This window comes from Lissotriton helveticus, chromosome 2_2 (genome assembly GCF_964261635.1).
Source record: "Lissotriton helveticus chromosome 2_2, aLisHel1.1, whole genome shotgun sequence".
NCBI lineage: Eukaryota > Metazoa > Chordata > Amphibia > Caudata > Salamandridae > Lissotriton > Lissotriton helveticus.
Window position 1 is genome coordinate 343945412 of NC_136060.1, and position 22494 is coordinate 343967905.

General features: G+C 48.3%; 1 protein-coding gene and 1 long non-coding RNA gene across 3 annotated transcripts in view; one reads left to right on the forward strand and one right to left on the reverse strand.

Annotated features, from left to right (window-relative positions):
- The window catches only part of LOC144821832 (uncharacterized), a 323067-nt gene that overhangs the window by 113752 nt on the left and 186821 nt on the right, over positions 1-22494 (reverse strand). The gene's annotated exons all lie outside the window — the stretch shown is intronic.
- LOC144821831 (uncharacterized) overlaps positions 1-22494 on the forward strand; it is a 263693-nt gene that overhangs the window by 112838 nt on the left and 128361 nt on the right. The window contains exon 2 of the mRNA XM_078678996.1: positions 18436-18855. Within this exon, the coding sequence (XP_078535122.1) occupies positions 18436-18855 (420 nt within the window). The remainder of the gene's footprint in view (positions 1-18435; positions 18856-22494) is intronic.

Sequence of the window (22494 nt, forward strand, 5' to 3'; positions counted from 1 at the left end):
CGCCTCGGCCAGACTCATCCTCGACATCCCCCGACGCAGCCACATCTCCGGACACCTGAGAGAGCTGCATTGGCTCCCGGTCAACAAGAGAATCACCTTCCGTCTCCTCACCCACGCGCACAAAGCCCTACACGACCAAGGCCCGAGCTACCTCAACAACCGGATCAACTTCTACACTCCCAAGCGCCTCCTCAGATCAACCAGCCACGCCCTCGCCGCCGTCCCCCGCATCCGAAGAGCGACAACAGGAGGAAGGTCCTTCTCCTACCTGGCCGCCAAGACCTGGAACTCACTCCCGACCGACCTGCGCCTGACCCAAGACCACCTCTCCTTCAGGAAGAAGCTCAAGAACTGGCTGTTCGAGCAGTAACGGCACCCCCCCACCCCCATCCCAGCGCCTTGAGACCCTACGGGTGAGTAGTGCGCTCTATAAATGACCTGATTGATTGATTGATTGATCTTAAGTGCTGCCCATTGCACATTATTCATACGTGCCACCCGACCCGATTCTGACGGGAGACTCTCGATTTTTGAAGCTGTTTCCCTCCTTAAATTGCTTCTGCTTCCATACAAGTCAATGGTGAAAATACTTCCCAAACATTTTTTTCAAATTCTCCTTCTTTTCAGTTTTGAAATATCGTTATGAATGCATTATATGATTATAACAGATTGAAATGTGCAAACATTTTACAAACATCGGAAGGCAAAATGCCTAGGTCGGTCTTCCTTGGATTCAAACCTGCAAAGTACATGCGTGCAGATGTGATACATGAGCAGGCTGGACCGTCGGACTCGGAGTCAGACTTGGACGCAGACTCACCTGACACATGACCTGAGGTCTGGGGCCGGCCTGGGCTGGGCTGGCCTGCAGCTCGGAGTTCTGTTAGGCGCAAGGCCGCAAGCGGACAGGCAGAAGCTGCGGCCAGCGCAAGGCTAGCCAGGTAGGGGGCCGGGGTACAAATAATTTAAATTATGGTGGATAAAGGCCCGGCCGGTGACGCAGTGAACTTCGGAAAGTCCTGACCTGAGCAGGAGCGTTGCTGCTGGGTCTTCTATTGGATGCCAAAACGTACTCGTCTCTAACGCGCGTTATTGCGTGTGGGCTGAGCACATTGAGCATGTCATGACTCATGACGAATGTAATCAGGGGCCAGGCATTGTTCAGCAGACCTGCCCCCGCCCCCCACCCTATACAGCGCGCATAAGCGTCCCAGGGCAGAAAGTGAAACCAGTGCGCGCCGCGCCCGCGCGCACCCCCCCCCATCATTTATTTTATTTATTTCATATAAAGAGAGCCTCGCGCACCATTTCTTAAGAGCCTCACGGGTCCCCGGTCGGGGCCCGCATTGTAACTAGCCTCAGGGGCCCCGGCCGGTGCCCCGCCTGTACCATTTGCAGGAGCATCAGGGGCCCCGGCTGGGGGCCCCGCACCATTTGCAAAAGCCTCAGGGGCCCCGGCCGGGGCCCATGCAACAATCAGTTAAGAGCCTCAGCGGGGGCCCAGGCATGCATGCCTTGCGCACCACCACCATTTAATATATTAAAGAAGCCACTGGGCGTGCCGTGCGCAGTGCGCACCATTAAAATAAATCCATGATGTATTGTGAGGGCCCTGGGGCCACTAGAGCGCGGTGGGCCCCCCCGCAACGCAGGGGCTGCGGGGGCTTTTGTTACGCCCCTGACAGGAAGGCAGTTTTCCTCGACAGCACGCCGGATCGACGGTGTAGGGTGCGTGCACGCAAGACATGTCGCAAATTCCCCCCATTGAGCCCTTCATTGTCGAAGGATCCCCGTCATCCCTGGCGCCCAAATGGAAGGATTGGGTCGACCGCCTAAAGATCTTCTTTGAAGCCACTAAAGTGCACAAAGAACAGAAAAGAGCAATGCTGCTCCACTTAGGAGGGAAAGACATTCACAATATTGCCAAAACGCTTGTGGAGGCGATGCCAAAGAATCACCACACCTTAATAAATGCCCTAAATGCTCACTTTGAGCCCATGGCCAACCAGGACTACGAGAAATTCATTTTCGTCAGGCTCGGCAACTTCCGGCTGAATCCCTAGATACTTACCATGCCCGGCTAAAAAATCTGGCCTCAACGTGTGGGTTCCAGGATGAAACGGAGGAGATAAGAGGGCAAATCATTCAAGGATGTGCCTCTGCCAAGCTTAGTTAACGAATTCTTGAAGAATCCGGAAAATCGCTAGCAGAGATCCTGACTCTTGGACGCACCAAAGAGCTATCCAAGGCTCGCGTGGCTCACATGGAGGCAGCCCTCCAAGCACCAGTGAAGACTGAACAGGTCAACGCAGTCATCACCAAACCAGCGTCGAGAGGGAACAAGAGAGGCCCACGTGGTGCTGTGGCGGCGCCCGTCACCACCTGTGGATACTGTGGTGGAACACCCCATCCGTCTGCGGACTGTCCTGCAAAAGGAAAGAGATTCTCAGGTTGTGGGCGATTCAATCACTTTGAAAAAGTGTGTAGAGCCAAGAAATTTCGCAAGCCGCGACCAAGGGTCGACACCGTGAGAGAGGATGACAAATCGCCAAGTGACATGGACGATGATGAGGAGGAAGAGAGGGTAGTGCACAAGGTACACATGATTGGGACCACGACCCGCAAGGCACGGCGTCTGCCCCAATGCCATCTTCAGGTGGGGGACCAAGAGATCACTGCGGTGGTTGACACTGGAGCCACTATTAACATCATGGCAGCTGCCCTCCACTGCACCTTACGACCCACAGCTCCGCTTCAGACCTCCGCAATCATGGTGTTTGCTTACGGACAGGACACTCCGCTGAAGATCCTATGGCGGTTTAAGACGGCAGTGACGCATGGAAACCAGAGAGTCCACACAAACATCTACGTCACGGAGGACGGTCAAGGCATGCTCCTAGGATGCCGCGCTGCCGAAGACCTGGGGATTGTATCATTCTCTTTCAGCGTGCATCAAGAATCCATACAACATCTCCTGGAAGAGTTTGCAGAAGTATTTGAAGTGATTGGCAGGTTCAAAGGGAAGGAAGTACACCTGCATTTGGACTCCACCGTCCAGCCGGTGGCCCTGCGGCATCGAAGAATTGCCTTCCATCTGAGACCCCAAGTGGAACAGGAACTGAAGAAACTTGAAGCTGCTGGCATCATTGAAAAGGTGACGGGACCCACCCCGTGGGTCTCACCCATTGTGGACACTCGAAAGCCCAAGCAGCCCGGGGCGGTGCGCATCTGTGTTGACATGCGCCTTCCGAATGCCGCCATAAAGCGCGAGCGACACATTACCCCTACCATTGACGACCTCATAGGAGAGATGGCGGGAGCCTGCTGGTTCTCCAAGCTTGATCTGCGCTCCGGATACCATCAACTGGTTCTCAATGAGGCGTCACGCAATATAACCACCTTCTCCACCCATGTGGGACTGAGACGCTTTCGGAGTATCCAGCGCTGCCGAAGTGTTTCAACATGTCATACAAGAGCTGATTGCTGACATTCCAGGAGTCATCACCGTCAGTGATGACATAATGGTTCATGCCAAGTCTCTACCTGAACACAATGCCTGTCTCAACCAAGTACTCCGAAGACTACGCAAAGCTGGTCTAACGCTCCATCGGGAGAAATGTGAATTCTTGAGGACCAAGCTGCAATTCTTTGGATACACTTTTTCCACGGAAGGCGTCAACCCAGATCCCGAGAAAGTGCGTGACATCAAGTGCGCCACTGCCCCAGCCAGTGTGACCGAGGTCTGAAGTTTTCTGGGGATGGTCAACTACTGCGGTAGGTTCATCAAGGACTTGACATCGCTCACGGTGCCGCTCCGAGAACTGACTAAGGACTCTGTCCCTTGGGAATGGGGCCCTCCTCAGGAACAAGCCATTAAGAACATCAAAAATGCCCTCTCGGAAGCGACCACGCTAGCCTTTTTTGATCAGGCGAAAATGAAACAAATCACGGTGGATGCTGGCCCGGTGGGTCTGGGTGCTGTCCTGCTACAGAAGCGACGATTGGAGGAAGACTGGGCACCAGTGGCGTTTACAAGCCGGTCTTTAATGGTGACCGAGCAAAGATACTCTCAGATAGAGAAAGAGGCTATCGCCATTCACTGGGGGTGTCGTCACTTTCACCTCTATGTTTATGGCAAGCCGTTCACCGTCACGACAGACCACAAGCCGTTGGTGGCCCTCTTCGCCGGAACATCCACTCAACCTCCGCCGAGGATCGAAAAGTGGATGCTCCAACTGCAGGACTACAACTGTCGTGTGGAGTATCAGCCAGGGTCCCGTAACCCGGCGGACTATCTATCCAGACACCCTCGAGACGCCACTGACAAGGAGAAGGAGGATGCCGCGGACACAGAGGAATACGTTCGATACATCACTGCCAGGTCCTGTCCCATCCCCCTGTCGATGCAGAGCTTAGTAGAAGCCACGGCACAGGATGAATGTCTCCAGCGGGCCATAAGTATTCTACGGCAAGGGAACTGGCACAAAGCCAAGGAAGAGTGGAAGATCTTGACCATTCCTGCTCAAAGAATAATGGAAAGCCTGCATCATGTGAAAGACGAACTCACTGAAGATCCCACAGGTTGCTTGCTACGAGGGCACCGTCTAGTCATACCCACTGCGCTCACCACCAGATGTGTGCAACTTGCCCATGTTGGCCATCAGGGCATGGTCAAGACCAAATCACGTCTTCGTTCTAAGGTTTGGTTTCCACTTTTGGATGAGCTGGTAGAGAGCATGGTTCGGTCTTGTTCAGCATGTCAAGTCACCAGAGACCTACCTCGCCCTGTCCCGATCATGACGGAACCTCGCCTGCAGTCTCCCTGGTCCTGTGTGATCATGGATTTTGGCAGTCTTCCAGATGGCCGGCAGACCTTAGTGGCCATAGATGACTAATCTAAATACCCGGAAGTGGAAATTGTTGGGACTCTCAGTGCCAGTGAGGTAATCCCCAAGATAGAGAAAATAATGGCCACTCATGGTTTGATAAAGAACCTACGGACTGATAATGGACCACCGTTTCACGGACAAGAACTGTCTGAATACCTCAATGGTCTTGGAGTACAGCACCGTCGAATCACGCCCCGTTGGCCCCAAGCTAATGGTGAGGCTGAACGATTCATGAGAACTCTCAATAAAGTCATACAAATTGCCCATGACAAAGGACAATCCATTGAGTTCGCCATCTTCACCTTCCTGCGTGGCTATCAGCAGACCCCTCACCCCACTACAGGGGTGGCCCCTGCCCACCTGCTGATGGGTCGGGTTGTCATGGACACCATCCCTCATCATCCTCAGTGGCAACCAGAAAGGCCAGATGACTGCCGGATTGACACAAGGCATAAGAAAGCCCACGCTCACGTGTGCCATCGCCGCAATGCCCAAACTAGCCTGATCAAGGAAGGTGACCTGGTCCTGTTGAAAAACAGATGCCAAGGGGGAAAGTTCCAACTTCCTTATGAAAAATTGCCCTGGACTGTGGTGAGCGTTAAGGGAACCCGAGTTGCTGCCAGCAGGGGAAGAGAGACTGTGACTCGAAACATTTCCCACTTCAAACGATTTCATACCACGACAATGGACCCTATTGCGACTTCCATAGATCTTGCTGCGACTCACATTGCTTCCCCTGTCACGAGTGTCCCTAGTGAGGACCCTGACTTGAGTGATGTCGGTGTTGGTGAAGCTGAGGCGGAGGTGAGCACTGACGCCCCTGTCGTGCCTGACTCCCCACCATCTGAAGAGGCTCCAGAGGCGACTGACCCCTTGCTGCCTGGTCGAGGTCTGTCCCAGTACAGCTTGCGGAGGAATCCGGCACCCTCATCACGACTGCGAGGCTATGTAATGTAAGACTGTTCCTTATTGATTATTTTGTTCACTGAATGCTCCGGCTGCAGAAGTGGGGAAAGGATTTCCCCTGGGACAATCAGACGTTTGGTAATTAATCGAGTAAAAGGCATAATGTAATGTTGTTTAAAACTTTGTTGGGGAGGAATGTAATGTCGCGATATGTGATGGCGCGACTACGTCGTGACGTAGGATACACGCACTGGCCAGTTAATAAAAGGGCAGGAGCACGTCCACGTCGGCCTGTTGGCGACAGAGACAGCTACTTGCAGTTACACCTCATATAAGGCTCCTGTAATTATTAATGTGTTAGGCCTCCAGCCCCTGATCGTCACGTCCACTTCCAAGTGTCCTCACTGCCCAAGTGTGAGACACAACAGATCTCCCCATGTAATATTACATTTTAATGGCAGTGAGATTTTGGACTCCTGCATGTCAGGGATCTTCAGATTAAATCACGGGGAGTGGGTGGGGGGGGGTCTGTCCTACTGCCAGTGTCTGAGGCACTCAGCTTTAAGAATAGTGTGGTCATGGCATGCTAGCGGTGTCCAAAACCCTTAGAATTAATGGCAGTGGGAGCTCAGATGAATTTATTCTTTAACTTCATGGAGCCTAATTCCTGAGCTCGGAGCCCTCAGTGGCAATCTCTGATTCCGCCTGCTTCTGGTGTCTGTGGCCCACAGCTTTAAGACTAGCGTGGGTCTGACGTGCTGTGGATATCTGAGAACCTTAGTAATGGCATTGGGGGTTCAGACACTCACCTGGTGCTTGTTTTCAGAACCCTCCATTTTTATTATAACAACTTTTTATTAGATTTTGCATGGAACAAAGCAAAACAAAAGTCAAGCCTAGGGTCCAGCTTACAAGAGATAAAAACACATTGGCAATGCCACCCACACATCCACCTGTAGCGGCTTACACATGTCCCATGGGTCAGAAAATGTATTTCCATTGGACACAGCAAACCAAGGGGTCACTGTGAAATGAAGATATAGGGCATCCCTCTCCCAAAACTCAACCTGAGACGAGCTCATAGGAACGCAACTCTGTCAATGAACCGCGTTCTGGGATGTGAAGGGTTCTATTAGAATCCCTCTATGGTCAGCCCAGTCCTTCTCGCCCCATAAAGCAGCATTCTATGGGTTGGTTTGATTCTGCGTGGGTCTGTGTATCTGCCTGTGTGGGGTGTGATTGGAGGTGGTAGAGGACAGTAGCCCTACTGTTCTCCCAACTCAAACCCATGATAGCATAACTGAGTTACTACCCTCAGAAAAGGGCAATAACACGTACATAGCTGCAACAATTGATATAGGTGACTTATTTTAATATGGATTTGACAGTCCAAACGAGATATAGAGGCACCAAAGCAGGCCTCTATTCCCCAACACTGGATGACAGGGGGAGAGAGTGATGGTAGTAAAAGGAAGGGGGCGGCATTTTTCAATTTTCGCCTAGGGTGGCAAAACACCTAGAAACGGCCCTGCGTCACCACTTAAATGGCTGTACAGCGTAATAGCTGCCTACTTCCTCCATCAAAATATTGAACAGAAAACAAAAGTATTGCTTATCTGGAACATTCTGTAAAGGCTATAAATTATGCACAGTGGGTGCATGATTTATAGGGAAAACTAGACAAACATGCCCAACCGGACAGTCTGCCACAACTAAATGTCATCAGTGACCCATCAATGGCTCGCAGTGGCAGAGGCTGGCCGACTCTTGTTCTCCAGCTCGCAGGCTCGATTGCTTCAACGTTCACGTAATTGCAGGAAAGAATGTCAAGAATGAGGATCCCAGTACAGGGAAAGCTCAGATCCAGGACATTCCCCAACTTTTTATTTTGAACATGTATCCCAGGGCAGCAGAAATAGAAGGGCCTGCAGGTAAGGCTCACGTTCATGACCATTCGGGGACGGGTGGGGAAGGCAGAGAAGCAAAAGGACTCTAGCTTTTCCTTCATGCCCAGATAATACAAGGAAAGTGTCCACTTTAGCTCTGCTGCTTCAGCTGCCCCTTCTTTCTTTCTTTCTCTTATTCCCTCTCTCTCTGTCTAGCAGCTCCTCCTCACTTACTGAAAACTGTGACTTCAAGAAAAGGTCCTCACCCTCTTTTTCCTTCTTTCTTTTATTTTTTCCCCTGTGAAAAGGATCTAAAAAGGAAAAACACTGGAAATGTCATCTTTTTAAAAACATCTTCTATTCCAGAGGGCAGCTTTGGGAATAAAAGGTCCAAAATATGAAAAATAAATAAATAACTAAATAAAGCCAGACAGAGTGGTAGCAAAGTGGCAAGATTGGTTTTATTCACAACCAAACACATTTGCACCACTCTACAGTTTGCCAGTGAAGTGCTACTTCTGTTTTTTGTCTTCCTTTGAATAGCATTTTTTCCCCGGGCAGGGAACTAGTGCGCCAATCCTAGTGGTACTGTAACAGTGGATTGGAAAACAAAATGTGTACTGCTGCTCGGTCTTCCAGAATGTGGTCTATTTACCAATCTGCTTATGTTTTGTACAGATATGAGTAATGGACATTGAAATGGTTCCATTATGTGCCCTGTAGTCATGTCCTTAACTTTTCAAGCAAAAGCACTCACTGATTTCTGAATAGTGAGTGTAAAAGAGTCAAAGTAACCATGTTGTTCCTGCTTACATTTCACATGCTTTACTTAATTTTGCATTCCCTATTAGTGTTTTTTCCAGGATATTGTTACATTTTTTTTGTAGGCAGCCTATTGCTCTTGTCTAGTGCGTAATTTAAATTGAGCCGCATCCAGGTGCTTATACAGTGGCACAATTGGGTTGTAGTTGAAGGCAGCGTGAGTTTCTCTCAGTGGGGCAGTATGGTGTTCATCGGGGGAGAGGATGTGACCCCATGGTCGGAGCTGCCGAATTTGGAACTGGGGAGCCAGGTTCACCCTTTATGACCAGTCCACCAAACTCCTCTCCTGAGGGAGCACCTTCCCATGCTAGACCTTAGAAGGCCCCACAAGACCTTAAAAGACCAAGTGTCTTAGCACCAGCAGGTCGGCCCTAGCGGTGGCAAGTGTGGGTTAACCTTGAAGGCTTGTCCACCAGAATCCATACTGAAGTTCACCTCCAGCCTTGCGGGCAGGCCTATAAAGCAGCACACCCTAAAGCAACAGTGACCTGTCACTGAGGTCACAGGATCTTGGGAAGAGCTGGCTCTAGGGCAGTGCGACCGGTGTGACTGCACTGGGCGTTGTCTTTGGGTGGGGACATCGTGTTTGCAAGTATATTATGGTTTTAAAAGCGTTTGCTGCCTCGTTCCCGCCCTACAGCAATTTTCAGAAACAATAAAAATGGCATGATAACTCCAGTGATTAATGTTCTTCCTCGAGAGAGATCGGAGTTTTGTCTAGTGGAAAGGTAGCACAGAGGGTTAATGTGCCTGCTGCAAATGACATGTACCATGCAGATCACAAAGTGCACGTAATGTAAATAGGTCATTGGGTTACTGCTTTTGTCAGAGAGATCCTTTTGTTACTTGCAGTTTATAAGTTAACATCCTAACACAGAACAGTGAGCTATTAACTGTCATCTAAGAGCTGCATACAAACTACAAGGTATAAATTAGAGCATTATGTTTTTTTCCACCAGTATTTGATTATCCTAATTTTGCAAAAAGTATTGTTTTGGATAGAAATCAATTCTGATTATTAAAGAGAACCCCCAACCATGGTATTATGTTTTAAATTCAGAGTTTGTGTTTCTCCAGACCAATCACTATTAAACTATACGGCCTACCAGCATGATTGTCATGTGACTCCTACAGCTTGTAGTCCTTAGTCTTATGTAACATTTTCTATACAGTGATTTACACATGTGTAATTGATCTCTGTGTAATGTGTGTGATGTAAAGTGCTCTGACACCCTACACTGGTATGAGTAGGGCTGTAAATCAAATTAAATGCATCTGAGAGAGAGTGTGGTTATGGAGACTTGAGGGGCACTGTTAAAGGGTGGTAGTGAGGGAATCCATGGCGGAGGTGGTCATTGGGGAGCACTAACAAACACAGTTGCCCAGGGCGCCACCTGCACTAACGCCGGTGCTACCCTTGAGGCCCGTCCTCCTCGCCCATTGGTAGCTGCATTGGCTTTGTTTCAGCAGTAGTAGCTGCAACTCACCAGGGATTGGCAAGGGTTAGTAGATTGGAGCTGTGCTTCCTTAGAGCTGCAGAAACTTTGAACATGCCTATTTCAAAGTGGAATACTCTGCTAAAACAGGTTCCACTGATTTAGGGCTGAAAGGAATGATTATGAGTAAAATCTACAAATCTTTCATTTTTGTTCCTCTATATTTCAATTTTTGTGCCGCAAAATCTGCAAAACTATGCCGCAATTTCCTGCGGGATCTGCCTAGCAAACATTCTTTTCCAGTTACCTCTCCAGATATTGAATCCATCATTAGCCAATCTCCCACAGTTTTTCCTGACAAAATAGGTACTGTGATAGATTTTGAGCACCAAATTCATTTAAAAGCAAATGCTTTCACTGTGGTATATAAGGTTCGACCTTTGCCTCTGAGTGTCAGAGATAATTTTTCTTAAAGTTTCCAACTTGTGTACTGTTGCCTCGAGAAATGTGTGCAGTCTCATTTTAGAGGCCGATGCCATACCCAGTATTTATAGCGATCATATTCAAATATCCATCTCTACCCCAAGTGGAATAAAACCGTCAACGGCGTCGTCACAGATCATGTTTTCATAATACTGCACAGTAGTACGGCCCTCTTGGGCTGGTATCATAACTATGAAACAAATGCAAAATAAGTAAAACACTCGTATCATTCCTCCAGAGTACGCATTGTTAGCATTCTGAACAATAGCTCATTGGGTAGTGCGCTTGTTCATTTTTGACTCGACTGTGTTTAAACATTTGTGGTATTGGCCACTCCTCAGACTTCATTCTCATTGAAGCACGACCAGCGATTTGCACTGAGAACACCTAATGGGGAAATGTGCTATGCTATTACACAGGGCATACCTCACCCCCCACAGACTACGTAAAATGTTTCCAGACTTCCCCCACCACTGTCCTCGTTGCAGAGCTGACGAGGCCGGCCTTTTACATATGCTGTGGGCGGGCCCTTATTTGCGTGGCTACTGGGGTAGGATCTGCCAGGCCCTGAGTACAATTACGGCCCTCCCGATCCCGGAGGAGGTACTGCCTTGCCTGATTGGTCACCGGAAACGCCCTAAACACCACAAGGCCCAGGTGAAGTTCTTAGACCTGTCCTTGCTGTTGGCAATCAGGGTCCTAACTATGAGGTGGAAGTCCGCCAGACCTCCCGACCTAGAGGTATGGCTTCTGACTTACATAGATGGGGCAGAGCAGAGGGAATGGTTCTGCGTAGGGAGGAAGAGGGAGGACAACGGAAATACCCGATTGCACAGGAGTGGGAGCAGATGCTACTTGAGGTGGAGAAAATGGAGGGGGAGCAGGAGCCAACTCATGAAGACGGCCCATAGGAGGGGAACAGCGGGGAGCGAGGTAGGATGGATGAAGCGACCTAGCCCAGACAGCGCGCAGGTTGATCAGCTGAGTATGAATACACTAGTTGAGATGCAAATGATTAAGGCCGGGGCAGTATCCCAGGTACTTGAATGGACCAGGAGACGTACGAAACGGGGTGGAGCGAGAGGGGTGGGAAGGGAAGGGACGGACTGGGGTGTTCCTGGACTATTGTTACATATCTAAGCCGAATGCACAGCGATGTAAGAGAAGCTATGCTGGAGGTGAAAGGAATATTGTTTTACGGTTTAAGACTGTGCACGAAGTGAAAGATCCGTTAGTAACAAGCTCTTACAGTTGCATATTGATGGTCCAGAGTTGCCGGTTGTGGGAGTTAAAAGAAAAGACTGTACACTGATAGAATGTTTAATTGTTATATTGTTATGTTATGTTATGTTATATTGGTTTTTATAGAGTGCACGGCTACTCAAAAAGAGTGTCCCGGCGCTTTTATTTAGGGTAGGCTGCAAACATAATACATTTAAAAAGAAGATGAGAATAGCGAATAATAACAAAACAGACAACAGAACAGGAGACCTACTGGGTGAATAGCCAGGTTTTAAGATCCTTTCTAAAGGCTAGTAAACTAGTGGCTCCCCGAAGAGTAAGAGGCAGAGAGTTCCATAATTGGGGGGCCAGTAATCCAAAGGAGCGGCCTCCCAGACGCGCTCTCTTCACTCGTGGGACCGTCGCCAGAAATAGAGATTCCGACCTCAGAGAGCGCGCCGGTTGGTAGAAGGCAAGTCTCCTCTGGAGATACTTAGCTCCCGTCGCATGAAGGGCTTTATATGTCAAAGTTAAGGTCTTAAAGGCGATCCGCTTACGGATTGGAAGCCAGTGCAAGGTCTGGAGCAGAGCCGTGGCACTGGCCCGTCTGTTCAATCCATAGATTGCCCGCGCTGCTGCGTTCTGCACAACTTGGAGCCGCTGTAGCAGGTACTCTGGCAGGCCCAGGTATAGAATGTTGGAATAATCCAACCTGGAGCCTATCAGGGCCTGCACAGTCAGCTTTCTGTGCTCCTCCGATAGTAGGGGAAGAAACCTCCGCAGCATCCTGAGGAGGCCGAAACACATTCCCGACACCCCCAGGATCTGGGCCTTCATGGACAATCCCCTGTCCATTTTGACACCCAAGTTCTTAGCCATCTGGGAGGAGGATATTGGGGGGAACATGTTAGTAGGCCACCAAACCCGCCAGTCTGGCTCCGTATCACACCCAAAGAAGAGTACCTCAGATTTATCGGAATTGCACTTGAGGCTGTGCAGTTGGAACCATTGAAACACAGCCCCAAGGCAATCCCGGATACTCTCCCCCTCAAAATCTCCTCCTCTCTTACACAAGAAGAGGAGCTGGGTGTCGTCTGCATACGATACGATCCGGGCCCCAAACGACTCCGCCAACGCCGCCAAAGGGGTCATGAAGATATTAAAGAGGGTCGGGCTCACAATAGAGCCCTGAGGGACCCCAACACCCAGCGGCGGCATCACGGCGGAGTCTGGCGAGGCCCAGACCGTTTGCCGGCGGCCCGCTAGAAAGGAGGAAAACCAGCTGAGCACCGTCCCCCGTAGTCCTATCTCATAGAGTCTTGTGAGAAGACCATCATGGGGGACGGTGTCGAAAGCCGCCGACAAATCCAGCATCACCAGCATAGCTTTGCCACCAGAATCCAGGGTCTCCTTGATTGTTTCGGAGACCTCGAGAAGCGCAGTCTCCGTACTGTGATTGGGGCGAAAACCCGACTGGGAGGCATGCAGAATCTCATTCGACTCTAGAAAATTGGAAAGCACCGTCTGCACGTGCTTTTCAACAATCTTCGTAAGAGCCGGCAGCAGAGAGATCGGCCGGTAATTAACAGGGGCCTTAGGGTCCAAGCCAGGCTTCTTGAGCAGTGGGATGACCATAGCCTGCTTCCAAGCCTGCGGGACCACTCCCAGACTCAGAGAGAGATTCAGTAGCGGGTTGGCCAGTGGATTGATCACTTCCTCCAATTTCGCCAGGATTTTAGCAGGGCAGGGGTCCAAAGGCGAACCCGATTTCAAGTTGCCCATAAGTGCTAAGGAAGCGGGCGCCAATAAAGGTGGAAATGTGCCCAATGTCAAGCCTGGCGAATCCGGGGGTGATCGATTGACCTCCAAGACAATCCGCTTAATGGGTGACGCAGCCGGGAAAGAGTCCTGAATAAGTTGGATCTTGCTCGTAAAAAAACTAGCAAGATCTGCAGCCCACGAATCAGAGGGCCTCTCCTCATCAACGTTAGTCCGTGAAGATGTAAATTCCCTGACTATAGAGAAAATCTCCTTGCAGGAGTTGGAGGCAGCTTCAATCCTCTCTGCCAGATAAGCTTTTTTTCCCATGCGGATGTCCCGGTGATACTCTTTGGCCACCCTCTTATAAGCCATCTTAGCCTCTACCTCATATTTTACCCGCCACGCTCTTTCAACCGCCTTGCACTGCTGCCGCTTAGCCGACAGTGCTGCGGTGAACCAGGGGGCGGAAACTCGTTTAGGAGTAAGACGAGGGGGTAGTTCCGGGGCCAGATCGCTAAGTCTATCAGACAGCCATACCTGCAAAGAATCCAGATCCCTTGTCAGGTCGCCAGAGAGCAGACAGGGATGGTCCAAAGCAGCCTGAGCCAGCAACTCAGGGGTTACTCGATAATAGGCCCTATGTGTTCGACCATGCTGCTGTAAGCCGGCAACAGCCAATTTAGCTGTACCTATGATGGAAAATTTCACCAGCAGATGGTCCGACCATAGTACCGGGATAATCTCTACCTCCTCTAAGAGGGAAGTCGAGAACACCTGGTCCAGAGTATGCCCCTTGTCGTGTGTCGGCCCTTGCAGATAAGGGAGCAATCCCAGTGGTGTCATGGCCTCCAAGATTTTAATAGTGGCCGCATCCAAAGGATCATCCATCCGGAAGTTAAAATCCCCAGCCACTATGCAGTGTTCTGCTTTCAGGGCCAGTCTGAGTAAGACGGAATCAAGATCTTCAAAAAACATTCCGGGTGGGCCAGGTGGTCTGTAGACCAAAAGTCCCTTGACTGATTGATGTGCAGCCAAAACGATAGAAAAAGCAAGGGCCTCCGACCCCCGAATGTCCTCCACCGGCAGGATAGTGCAGGCCGTGCCTTTCCTCACCACCAGCGCCACTCCCCCGCCCCTTCCCTTAGCTCTGTCCTTCCTGAAAACATTGTAATCAGGCGGAATTGCCATGGCAATATCTGGATTCGAGAATTCTCCCCACCATGTCTCAGTAAGCATGAGACACAGTGGCTTAGCCGTATCCAGCAGCTCATAGATGTCTTGTGCATGTCTGCCAGCCGATCTAGTATTTAGCAGCATGCAAGGATGTCTCACACTGGCGCTGGTAATGCCAGAGGGCAATGACAGAGCGCGGGAGGGACGCCAACCACAACCAGGGCAGATGGACTTACCATGGTAGCGCCGCGGGAAGACAGTGCAGCAGCTACTGAAGGCAATGCGAAGAGCACAGAGCTCCTCAGCCGAGTAGCGCAGCACCAAAGATCCTGAGCAACACATAATGCGTGGCCGAGCCTGCCCCGCCGCCCGAGCGCCTCCGGGTCGCTGACGGGCGCAGACGGGCAGGACTCTGGCTTGACTCAGGCGCCGACTAGGCGCTACCGCTGCGCGTCACCGCTGCGCGGGTCTTGCGAGCATTAAGTAGGGCACCGCTGTGGATGTAAAAAGCGCTAGAGCGCTCAACCAGTGGCCCACTCGCCACTAGCCACTCCCAAGATGGCGGCCACGCGCCAAAAAACGCAGAAAGCAGAAGGATCTCAAATCCGCTCAAAACGCGGTGCAGGGGCACAATTATCGTGCAAGTATGTGGGCGCTACTAGGACAATTAAAACCAGGGTAAAAGGAAAATAAAAACACAGAAAAACGGGAAAACAATAATTATTTAAAAATATCAGCGCTGCAGCCTACAATACAGCAGCGAGGTGCGCGTGCTGTTTCCTTGTCCGAGGGCGAGCTGAGAGAGTGCTCACCTTAAGTAGGGCACCGCTGTGGATGTAAAAAGCGCTAGAGCGCTCAACCAGTGGCCCACTCGCCACTAGCCACTCCCAAGATGGCGGCCACGCGCCAAAAAACGCAGAAAGCAGAAGGATCTCAAATCCGCTCAAAACGCGGTGCAGGGGCACAATTATCGTGCAAGTATGTGGGCGCTACTAGGACAATTAAAACCAGGGTAAAAGGAAAATAAAAACACAGAAAAACGGGAAAACAATAATTATTTAAAAATATCAGCGCTGCAGCCTACAATACAGCAGCGAGGTGCGCGTGCTGTTTCCTTGTCCGAGGGCGAGCTGAGAGAGTGCTCACCTTAAGTAGGGCACCGCTGTGGATGTAAAAAGCGCTAGAGCGCTCAACCAGTGGCCCACTCGCCACTAGCCACTCCCAAGATGGCGGCCACGCGCCAAAAAACGCAGAAAGCAGAAGGATCTCAAATCCGCTCAAAACGCGGTGCAGGGGCACAATTATCGTGCAAGTATGTGGGCGCTACTAGGACAATTAAAACCAGGGTAAAAGGAAAATAAAAACACAGAAAAACGGGAAAACAATAATTATTTAAAAATATCAGCGCTGCAGCCTACAATACAGCAGCGAGGTGCGCGTGCTGTTTCCTTGTCCGAGGGCGAGCTGAGAGAGTGCTCACCTTAAGTAGGGCACCGCTGTGGATGTAAAAAGCGCTAGAGCGCTCAACCAGTGGCCCACTCGCCACTAGCCACTCCCAAGATGGCGGCCACGCGCCAAAAAACGCAGAAAGCAGAAGGATCTCAAATCCGCTCAAAACGCGGTGCAGGGGCACAATTATCGTGCAAGTATGTGGGCGCTACTAGGACAATTAAAACCAGGGTAAAAGGAAAATAAAAACACAGAAAAACGGGAAAACAATAATTATTTAAAAATATCAGCGCTGCAGCCTACAATACAGCAGCGAGGTGCGCGTGCTGTTTCCTTGTCCGAGGGCGAGCTGAGAGAGTGCTCACCTTAAGTAGGGCACCGCTGTGGATGTAAAAAGCGCTAGAGCGCTCAACCAGTGGCCCACTCGCCACTAGCCACTCCCAAGATGGCGGCCACGCGCCAAAAAACGCAGAAAGCAGAAGGATCTCAAATCCGCTCAAAACGCGGTGCAGGGGCACAATTATCGTGCAAGTATGTGGGCGCTACTAGGACAATTAAAACCAGGGTAAAAGGAAAATAAAAACACAGAAAAACGGGAAAACAATAATTATTTAAAAATATCAGCGCTGCAGCCTACAATACAGCAGCGAGGTGCGCGTGCTGTTTCCTTGTCCGAGAGCAAGTGTAATGTGTTGATACGCAGTCGCTAATAAAGAGTTTTTTAAAAAAAAGTATGTATTAACCCACAGTAAAATTCTGGGTAGCACTACAGAAACACATAATAAAAATTATAAAGAGGAAGAATTAAAAGAATCTTAGAGTAGAGACAGACCTATAATATATGGGATAAAGTACCCCATCTGTACATTTTCAGAATGCTGCAGGCAACCGAAGAGTATTGTGACCATCCAACAAAACTGAAAGTAGACTTTCATTCTAGGAGGATGGGGCTCCTCTGTGACTTGAAATATCCTTTTAAAACGCACCAAGGGTGGTATTTTATTCCATATAACATTTCTTCCAAATCCCTCTCTTACCCACACTCTTTCAAATCTTCCATCTCTTGGTCCTTTGAAACATAGAGTTCTTCTGTTTTAATATAGGAGGAATAAACGGAAACTCTATTTTGTGAAAATAAACACTTTCATATGCAGCTTGCAATTTTTACAAGCATATTTTAAGCAATGTGATGTATGCTGCTATCACAACTGTACTGCTGTTTAGGATGTGCAACATCATGTTGATAGACTCCTACCCCCCAGAAGTGCATATATATAAATGGTCAGAATTGTCCCCAGACCTGCCGATAGCTCTCCATTTTTAGGAAAACAAAAAAGAAAGGAAGCTATATCTTCTTTACACCCCAGTTGCCCCCTTTTCTGAGATTTGTTCTGTGTCCGTTTCATTTTCCACCTTTCTCTTGCATCCTCTCTGTTTCCATGTTCTTTCCTCGTTCACTCTTTTCCATCTCAACATTGTTTTTCATCTGCCCTTCTCCTAATCGTTCTTTCCCTCCATATTCACATTTCTTTTCTGATATTTTCCTCTTCCGTATCCATTTCTTTCCTTTAACATGTTTCCTTTCTATCTTCTAATTTCTTCCCTTATCTTTTTTCTCTTTCCTTCGAACTCTGGCTTATTTTCCATCTCCCTTCCTTTACCCAATTTTTACCATCCCTATTGACTGTTATTTTTCTTGCTTCTTTTTAATTATTCTTAACAAGGACCTCTTTTTTCACTTCCATTTATTTTTAATTTACCCTAACATCTTTCGTTTCATTCTCCATTCCTCCCCCTTCCTTTCTTTCTTCTTTGCTTTCATTCTTTAGCCATTTCGTTTTTCGTTGTTTATTCTAACCGTCTTCCTTTCACTTCCTTCTTGCACTTAGCTATTTAATAACTTCCTGTTACCTGGCAGATATGCAGTCTTGTCATTTCTTTGAGAGCGCTTTTCATGAGCGCACATAGTGCTACACAAAGGACTACAGATAATACTATGCACACATGACACACAGGCACCCCCTTAAAAGTAATACCACACACATTTGAAAACAAGCACACATAACACACTCGCAACCTCACAAACAAACATACGGCTAAAAATATTCACATTAACAATGCCAAAAGATCGGCCATTTCAGAGACCTGTTGGCTTTGCAAATGCTTGTTAAATCTTCCATCGGTCATCGTAATCATGTTGTTCTAAACAATTGTTAAATACACTAATACTTGTTCATGTTAGAGTTTTTATCGTTTTAATCCACCATTGCTGTTATTATTGATTGGACTTTTACTGACTATTGCTTTGTACATCATTGAACTGTGCTGTTCTTTTATGATTATTTATTAATAATCGAATAAAGATTGATTGAGAATAATTATTCAAACTTATTTTTTCTTCTATTACAGGCAGAGGAAAGAAAATCGATATCATACAGACACCAGAGGTGGTAAATGCATCAGTGGGAAGCTCTGTCACACTGACGTGCTCTTGGGAAATAAGTGAAGGAGTGGAGAAGATCAGGGTGCAGTGGCTAAAGAGAACCCTTTCAGATTCAAGCCCACTGGACAGTAACAGAAAAGAAAGCGAACTTTCATTAGATTTATTTAACCTAACTGGAAATATGGAGAAATGCACTGATCCTTCAGGACTTGTTTTAATGATGACAAGCTATAAATGTGACAACAAGACCTGCCAAACTATGCTCCATCTTTCATCTTTGAAAATGGGCGATACTGGATTCTACTGGTGTAAGATTACTGTTGAACTGCCGCCTCCATTTGTAAAACACACCGGAAAAGGGACGAGCTTAACAGTAAAAGAAATAGGTAAGAACGCCACTCCTGATGGGCCCCTGGTGTTTACCAATCTACGACAATGTTTATTCAGTTTATGTGCCCAGATCTGAAAAAGCCACCTGATTTACCCTTTTTCTTTGAATATTGATTCAAAGGGCTACCCCTTGTCATTTGTTGCCCGCGAGAGACTGGTGGTGTAGGTAGAACCTGCTCAAAGCCGTCTCCTGCTGGGATTTCCATTCAATTCAGCTGTTTTTGTACAGCCCGTATCTATACCCAACCAGGCCTCCCAGTGCTGATAGCAGCAGCAAATGTACCTGCATGAACATTTGACTAAAGCCGGGCTTCAGAAGAGATTTTTGAGAAGTTTTCTGAAGCAGACTTCCGACTCCTAAAATCTCAGGGCGGCGGGAAGGGTATTGCAAAGTTTGGGAACAAGATATGCAAAGGAGCAGCCACCGCTTCCCGCTCGATTAACCTTGGGTGGCGTCACAAGCCCTTGCCTACTAGCCTGAAGAGCCCTATATGGAACTTAGAGGGTGAGTAAATTATGGATAATGAGTGGGCCTTTCCCATGGATGACCCGATGAGCGATGTTCTTTTTTTAGGTCGAGCCTAGACAGCGCATGCGCTGTCACAAGACCTATTGTAAATACAATATTGAGGGTAATTTCTCCTGCCGCTTGCCAATTGGTTAACTCTGGCATTACTCTTCTTATCTTGCTTATTGTTCACTGGCGATCCTGAATGTCACTTTCATTTTTGGTGGAAGCAGCACCGACTAACTACAGTATAGTTATGCTGTAGGTCGGTATCTCTTTCTTTTTGGGACTACTTCATGTTCTCAGTGTCCCCGGCCTCATAAACAAATGCATGCAGTGTCCGAGAGGAAACATTCTTTGGTTTCTTTGTTCGCGCGGGACACCCAGGCTAAAGCAGCACCAGAAGGGATACACAACAGTCAGTTTCACCTCTCGAAAGCATCTGACAGAACCTGTGAGCTCTCAGTGGGCTGGCATCCTCACCACACGGGTCACTTAGTCAGCCTGGCACCCAGTGATATGCCTTACTTAGCGGGCGGGCGAGTGTTTAGAAATGTTATGTTATGTTATGTTAATATACACTTATATAGCACATTATCACCCAGAGGTATCTAAGCGCTATCAGCGGACATACACAACCCACGGGAGATGTAGAGCCACCAAATCAGAGGGGCTTCCAGGGAAAGCACAGTCTTCAGAGTTTTCCTAAAAGGGAGTAAATTAGTTTCTTTCCGAAGTTTAACTGGAAGGCGGTTCCAGGCCTGAGGGATGATACTAGAAAAGGCTCTACCGCGCATGGACGCGAGGTTAAACCGGGGGCAGACCAAATTGCATGCATCGGCTAACCGAAGGGCCCTACTCGGCGTGTAACTGATCAATTGGTTCTTAATATAGCTAGAGGCCAAGCCATAAATGGCTTTGTGTGTAATACAGAGGCTTTTGAATTTAGGTCTCTGGGCAATTGGAAGCCAGTGTAAATCCTGAAGTAAGGGCGTGGCCCGGGTACGCCTAGGTTTTTTAATGATTAATTTGGCAGCGTCGTTCAACACAACTTGTAGTCTGCCCAACAGGTTTTTTGGTAGGCCGTAGTATAAAGAGTTGCCATAATCGAGGCGTACCAGAATCAAGGCAGAGACCGCCAGTCTGAGAGTGGAGAAAGACAACAGTGAGGATAATTTTCGAACACAAGTACCCACCACCGCCGATACTTGCTGTGTCATAGATAGCCGGGCATCAATTTTGATGCCCAGACTTTTTACTGCCCCTGCGGCTACTTGGAAAGGCCCGACTTCTGCTGGCCAGAAATGAGATTTGGTAACGCCTGCAATCGGCAAATGACTTGACTAGAAGAAATTGAGCCACAGACATTTTATGCGCAGCACACCCTTTCTTTTTGGCACTATTTATATTTGAAATGCTACTTATTAAACCCAACCAAGAACACAGTGTTTGTTTCTTTTACTTCCTTCACGGTCTCACGGGCCGGAAGTGTGACAAGGCCGGGTCCATTTAGCAACAGTCTCGTGATTCACGGGTGATTAACTCATCAGCGTATCTGATCGCCTTGTTCACTTCCGCACAGGTCAGCAGCGGGGCCAACATGGTGTGGGCAGAGAACAAGGATTTATTGAAAGTCTGCTAACGCCAAACAACGATGATTGGAAAAGGGCAGATGAGACGCAAACTGTTAGCCCCAACTTATTTCGGTGCGTTTTGTGTCCGTGCATTTATTTGTACCTTGTTTAATGTGCATTTGCAAAGTGCATACTGTCACTGGGCTTCTTGGCACCGAATAACTGATGAACCCAACTCGGTAATACTCACTTTATCAACCTTAGATGGATGAAAGGCAGACTGCCAAACCCACATTCATGGAATGGATTGATTGGTTCAAGCCACAAAACCCAAGTGGGATTGGTTGCAGCATTTTGTTCTGACTTTTGTATCTTGCACATTTTGCCTTTGCACCACAAATCTTTTAAGTGGTCTTGGAAATACCTGTCACCCAGAACAGCTGCTATTAACCACTGAGGATAATTATGAAAAATTATAAGAAAGACGTTTAGACTAATTGGCAAACATGCTCAAAAAACATTTGGCCTCAGTGTTCTTGTTGTAAACCGGTTCTTCTCCCAACCTGGTCACCTGCTGTCATCACACTTTCCTCTATGCACCTACCTACTAGCCTCCCAGAATGCCTGCCTACATTCTAAGTTGTACTTGAATGCTCCACGCTTGTCAGTTGATGGTCTGGTCAGCTGACAAGTTGTGTTGCTCTGCTGTAACTTAATAAACCTATCTTGAAACTACTAAGAAGTCTCCTGCTACCTACTTGAACATCCTTACATCATTTTGGCGACTATCTTGGCTGACCAGACAAGAGAAGCAGACCAGAGAGGCACTCCAAGAAATACAGAGCAGCACGAGCAGCACCTCGCACCAAGAACCCAAGAAGGCGTCTCACCCAACTCCAGCAAGAAGTAAGGAGTAAAGAAACCAGAAACCTGTGAAACGCCAGCATATAATAAGAAACCAGCTAAAACAAAAAAACGAAACCAAAAAGAAGATATGGAATCAGCCCATCTGCTGCCAGTAACTTAGGAAGAAGAAAGGTGTAACCGGAGCAACGCCAGAAGACTTGAAAACCGTAACAGAATGTAGTGAGAAACTAGCTGCTGCCAAAACAACTCAAACAAGTGAAATTCCAAGGTTCGTGTCACACTGCTACCAGTAATGGAAATTAAAAGAGGAAAACAGCTTCAAGTGATGCTAAAAATCGAAATGAAGGAAAGACTAATTTGAAGGTCCTTGGCACTGCTCTGTGAGGTGCTGACTGTCTGGTGCCAAGAAACTTCTCAGTTTTGTGGCTGGTGAGCATTCCTGTCCTTCACTACTTCTTTGGTGTTAAAGTTTGGTGTTAAAGTGTCTACTCGGTCTATCTTACTGCCTTGTCAGCCGAGGGATCTTCTTGTAGTGCTGTCATCCTCATACTGATGATGTAATAGAATTTCCGTTGGTGCTAGCGGAGAGTCAGCGTGTCCTACGTCACACGCCTTCCAGTGTTTCCCCAGTTACCTAGTTGCAGGTGTCTGGCTGGAGAGGAGCTTTCAGCGCGTCATCGCGCAGT